The sequence below is a fragment of the Salminus brasiliensis genome, chromosome 21, assembly GCF_030463535.1.
Source record: "Salminus brasiliensis chromosome 21, fSalBra1.hap2, whole genome shotgun sequence".
Classification (NCBI taxonomy): domain Eukaryota; kingdom Metazoa; phylum Chordata; class Actinopteri; order Characiformes; family Bryconidae; genus Salminus; species Salminus brasiliensis.
The window spans coordinates 27,267,775-27,273,774 of NC_132898.1; the positions used below are offsets into that span (position 1 = coordinate 27,267,775).

At 48.0% G+C, this 6,000-nt stretch overlaps 1 protein-coding gene across 1 annotated transcript in view; it reads left to right on the plus strand.

The window, feature by feature from the left end:
• The window catches only part of prickle2b (prickle homolog 2b), a 34,324-nt gene extending 28,823 nt beyond the window's left edge, over positions 1-5,501 (plus strand). The window contains exons 6-8 of the mRNA XM_072665779.1: positions 1,296-1,482; positions 2,992-3,843; positions 3,933-5,501. Coding sequence (XP_072521880.1) covers positions 1,296-1,482; positions 2,992-3,843; positions 3,933-4,819 — 1,926 coding nt within the window. The 3' untranslated portion in view covers positions 4,820-5,501. The remainder of the gene's footprint in view (positions 1-1,295; positions 1,483-2,991; positions 3,844-3,932) is intronic.
• The last annotated feature ends 499 nt before the right edge of the window (positions 5,502-6,000 follow it).

Below are 6,000 nucleotides of genomic sequence, written 5' to 3' on the forward strand. Positions count from 1 at the left end.
GCCTTGATTCTCTTTGTTCTGTCATTAAAAGAATAGTCCAGTGAAAAAAAGCTAATGTTGCTAACAATGAATGCAAGTGAATACAGAACAATTAGCTTTCGCAAATGAAGACATGCTAATGTGGCTACCGGCTTCCATTCGCTGAAGCATGTTTGGTCAAGCTGCTCCTTTTAGTTTGATTAGGGGGCGGGCACTACTTCTTTTAGCGTCTAGTCAATGATCCAGCGACACATGCATCCATCCATCACTCTTTCCGTCACTCTCTCTCTCTTTCTTTGTCTCTGCCTCGCTTGCTTTGTCTGCCTCACTCTCCCTACTCAGCTCAACAAAGGTTTATTAGCATATTAGCAGTCATCTTATTATCATGCAGTCATCTGATTAGCCAATGGTGTAGCAGACATGCAACGCATAAAGACATGCAGATGTTCGCATCAACTATCAGAATTGGGGGAAGATTATGATCTTGTGATTTTCAGCGTGGCATGATTGCTGGGATTTTGGGACTGGTTGGAGCTGACAGAAAGGCTACAGTATCTCAGTAACTCAGAGATACGCCACTCTGTACAAATGTGGTGAGCAGAAAAGCGTCTCAGAAAAAACAACACGTCCAACCTTAAGGCCAATGGGCTGCAACCACAGAAGACCACATCGGGATTCACTTCTTTCAGCCAAGACCAGAAAGCTGAAGCTGCAGTGGTTCAGCACAGGCTCAGCAAAACTGGACAGATGAAGACTAGAGAAGCGTAGCCTGGTCTGATGAATCTGGCTTTCTGCTGAGGCACATAGATGGTAGGGTCAGAGTTTGGTGCCAGCAGCATGAATTCATTGACCCACTTGAGTTGTCTCGACACTCCAGGCTGGTGGAGTTGGTGTAACGGTATGGGGAAGTTTTCTTGGTAGACTTCGGGTCTGTTAATACCAATCATTGCTTGAATTCAACAGTGTTTGAGCGAGTACTGTTGCTAACCATGTGTGACAATCCCGTCATGATCACAGTTTATTATGGTCCATCTTGTAAAGGCCACACATCAGGATAAGGCACCATGTCTCAAAGCAAAAGTTGTCTCAAGCTAGTGTCAAGAACTGAGCGACGCAACCATGTCAACATGGACCAGAATCTCAAGGGAATGTCAAAGGGAATCCACTCCACAAGGAACTGAGGCTGTTTTGAGAGCATACAGAGGCCCAATCCAGTATTTCTACAGCGGTAATAGATATAATTATATCTGTATGTTAGTAATGTATGCCGTCCTCTTTCTCTCTCTCTCTCTCTCTCTCTTACCCTCTTTCCTCAGATCATCCTTGCAGATGAGTGTACAGAAGCAGAAGGCAGGCACTGGCACATGAAACACTTCTGCTGTTTCGAGTGCGAGACGGTTTTGGGGGGTCAGCGCTACATCATGAAGGAGGGGCGGCCGTACTGCTGCAGCTGTTTTGAGTCCCTCTATGCAGAATACTGCGACTCCTGCGGAGAACACATCGGTAAGATCCCCATACATCACTGCCAGCTAACGGAACACCTGTGAGTCAACTGACCTAGTTCGTATTCTTAAGTAGGGCAACAAGGGTAAAAAGCTAAGAGTGGAGGGACTAGGGGTGGATGATACGACTGTTATCTGTATCAAAGTATGCTTTAATGGACTGTATCAGGAGTAATTTGGTTGGGGCATTGCTAAACCCCAAACCTCTGGTTGTTCCAGACTCACATTTCAAATATTACATAATTCGCCAATGAATACAAACATTTCCATACACGTACCCCCTATAGAAACGAGTTAATTGTCCAACAACAGCAATTCTATGCCGATAAACTACACTTTTGCTGTTCCAAACCTGGCTAGTGCGCCCCTAGTGGTTAGAAATTCACTTAATCTACATATTCCCTGTAACTCATCAATCAATAAGATATTAGATATTATTAAGTAGTGAAGAATTTTCCCTGTATTACGTAGAGATAGTTCCAAATGTTGGCACGCCAATTGCTCTGATTGGCTCCTTTCATTCCTACCTACTCCTCAGTAAGCCCCGCCTCGGCATGCCTGTTATTGAGCCCCTAATGTGAATTTTTCCAGTATGCTGAGAGGGCAGGAGACCAGCTGATAATGAGGATGGACATATATAACTGTAATAATGGCAGTTTTAGAAACTGCTGATAAATATTGGGTTAACATCTGCTGCATAAAAGCTTCATACCAAACCTTCTACCATGGTAACAATACTAATAATAGAAGAGATACAGTTCTATCCTTCAAGCAAATCTCCGAAATGTGTTTACTGGCACTCCATGAAAGGCCGAGGGGCTTTTCTTAAGACACCAGCCGTCAGTGATATAAATTCATAGAGTGCCTGGTGGTGTTTCCATTACTCTGTTAGCCCCCAGCGTGTCACAAGGCAGCTCTCTATCCCATAATAACTCTATAACTTGTTGGCTCATTGGTTTCCAGCCCGGCATCAGTTCCAGCTGCGTTTTGGCGTGTCACTCAGGACAAATTCAGGCTGTAATCATTTTCCATGCTGGACGCAGAAAGAGTGCGAGGGAAACTGATTAGAAACGGAGAGCGTTTGGAAATCGCTTTGCGAACAGATGTTGCCCATTAGACTGAGGCCGCCTGGCCCATGTAAGTGGAGCTGTAATTAAAATGTAATGTATTTGTGTAGTGCAAGGCGTACAGCATAATCAGTTTACTCCAAACACTTCTACACCTCAAGGGAATCAGACTGTTTTTCTTTACTCTTATATTTAGAGTTCGTTTCCTACACTTATCTTACCGGAGAGTTATTATAGCTCATTAAAATAGTCATCAGCTGAGGGGTTTACATCTGAGTTTACATCCATATGCATGGATTGTGTGTTCACGTACTTGCAGTTAACTGCAGCCACAACTTCCATATCAACTATCTACGTGTTCCGTATTTCGGGTCTGGGTTCCTTAAAAGATCCCCTTATTGTCCTCTCTTGACTTATACATGGGCTTATGTTTTACCCTGCAGGTATTGACCAAGGCCAGATGACATATGACGGTCAGCACTGGCATGCCACCGAGGCCTGCTTCTGCTGCGCCCGCTGCAAGAAGTCGCTCCTCGGCCGGCCGTTTCTGCCCAAACAGGGTCAGATCTTCTGCTCGCGGGCATGCAGCGTGGGCGAGGATGCCAACGGCTCGGACTCCTCGGACTCTGCCTTCCAGAACGCCCGGACCCGCGAGGCCCGCCGCAGCAGTTCCAAATCTAGCAAGACCAGCTGCAGTGGAGGAGGTGGAGGTGGTGGGAACGGCCCTACTGGTCGCTACTCTGCCGACGTGGACCCTCTGTCCTTACAGATGGACCTTCTGAGTCTGTCTAGTCAGACCCCCAGCCTGTCCCGAGAGCCCTCCTCCTGGAAGAACCAGACGGAAATGTACGGCTATGAAAGCCGCAATGACCCCTCCCCCACCCCGCTCCAACTGCTGAGTCAGTGCAACGTCCGGACGTCCTATTCCCCCAACCCTGCCCCCGGTCACCCTCAGGACAACCGGCCCAAAGACCCAACACCATCCAAGAGACCTCCCATATCTGCCCTGAAGGGGCATTCCTTTAACGAGAACTGGTTCCAGCCAGAGACAGAAGACTATTACCCACCCAAGCTGAAGCCTCAGGCTAGCTTTAACGAGTTGCCGCCCAACGGCTTTATGGACAAGCGCTCGGTCAGCTTGCATGTGTTCCAGAGAGAGAGGGACAGGGAGATTGGCCCACAGGTGGGTCGCAGCAGGAACCCCATCAGCGCACTTAACTTTAGCGAACAGCTCACGCCACTGGAGCAAACGCCACGCGGGTCCATGGAGTCACTGGCGCTGTCCAATGCTACAGGTAAGCATCCATACTAAGGTAGCAGAGCTACGTAATTATCAAGGCTTAACAGTTGTTTGCATTGATCAATGTCCTTTACTTGTTCGTAGGTACGTCTGCAGATGGTGGTGGTAAGAGACAGGAGCACCTCTCTCGTTTCTCCATGCCAGACCTCAGCAAAGACTCCGGCATGAACATCTCTGAGAAGAGCAACATGGGCACGCTCAACTCTTCGGTCCAGTTCCACAGCTCAGAGTCTCTCCGCAGCCTCACCACTGGACAGCCGTACCTGGAGATGGAGCAACCCGTGCAGGTGAAATACCCCCTACCCTACACGCAGGAACCACCTGGAATCACAGCCCTGCCTCATGGCTTCACCTACCAGGAAGAGGACAGGGCGAGTTTGGTTAGGAACTCTAACAACGCCCGTCTGCCACCCATGAGCGAACGAACTCGCCGCCGCGCCGCTGAACTGGAGGAGCCACGGCGAAAGCACCATCATCACCGCTCGCGGCGTTCGAGGCGTTCCCGCTCCGAAAACGCTCTCAACCTGGCAGCCGAGAGGCGCCCGGCAATTCCGGAACGATCGCAGCCACGAGTCCGTGAGGATTACGATAGGTTCCCTTCGCCACGTGGCCCAAGGGACTCTCTGAATCCCCGCTCAAGACAACAGTCCTTCAGGCCATGCCCTCGAACGACCTCAGACCTTACGCTCCAGAACCCCACCCCACACCGCAACCTAGGCCGCTACGGCTGGGACCAGTACGATTACGACGACGACTGGTGCTCCACCTGCTCCTCTTCTTCCGAGTCTGATGACGAGGGCTACTTCTTGGGAGAGCCCATTCCCAAGCCGGTACACTTGAGGTACATGACCGGTGAGGACTTGCTGCACAAGTATAACTCTTCAGGACTCGCAGGATCTGCTCATTTGGGCAGCCGAGGACAGTTACACACCCGCAAGCGCAGGAAGAGCAAGAACTGCATTATATCCTAATACCGACCCCTGATGCACTCACTCCCTTGCACAATAATAAGAATTCACCCGTCCCCCTCCAACACTGTCCAGTATTGTGAGGTTGTTAATGAGTGATATGCAGTAATTTCAGTGTCGCACATGCTTTTGCATGGTTTTCCCTTCAATATCCGCAAGTAATCCTGACTAGTACCTCATCTCATACCGAGCTTACTCCCCGCCCCACTGTCTTGCCGAAGCCAATGTGCAGTTGAGCTTCATTTAACCCATTCATATCCAGCACGGTTTCGAGTATGGTGCCGCTTTTTTCATTGCAGTGTGTTTCTATTATGGGTAACAGTTTGTTCAGTAACTACAAGGTGTATATTAATAAATGGACGAGAAAATTCACTAAGTTAAAGATGTAAAGTAAATAAAATGTAAATGATGTATCACATATTTTTATATTTTGTATTAATAGAAACAATTAAGTATAAGAATTAAGTATAAGGTAGAGACTGGGTAGGAACGCATGCACGTTAATCCGCTTTTTTGTTTCATGTTTTTTTTGTCTTGTATTTGAAATTAAAAGAGTATTGCCCTGAGCAGTTTGATTGACAGTCGTTGGTTCCTCACCACCAGAGCACGCCGTGGTCTTTGACTCAGATTAGACAAGAGCTACACTCGCCATCTGCTCAATGAATAAATGCATAGGAACACCGAGCGATGAAGCATCGTCTGCCCGCTGTTACTGACACACTTCATTTCCAAAACGCGACTCTTGTGAAAATTCAGCGTTTATTTAGTTCTGCTCTGGCATTCCGAAATTCACAGTAGGGTTAGGCTCCAGACTCCAGGCTCTGACGAGCTCTACGAGGTGTTGGCTCACGTTATGTCTTGTGGAGGATCACTAATGATAATAATCCTGAGTGTTAAAGACTGACCAGTTTTTGCACAAGCTGGAAGCTGCACAGGACGAATCCCGCTAATCTAACCCTACTGAAACGTGTCTTAGCACTTTCGAGACCGCAGAGACGAAGTCGAGCACTCGAGTACGTCTGCTGTGAGCCATCGGGCCTATATACCATTTTAAATAGCCGACTAAAGTACTTGCAGTGTTTAGGATCGAATCAATAAGCCATGTCATAGCTCTGAAAAATGAGGCATTTTAACTGTGTACCTACACTGCCGGCTTGATTAAAGGTGGTGAGGCACTAATGCCT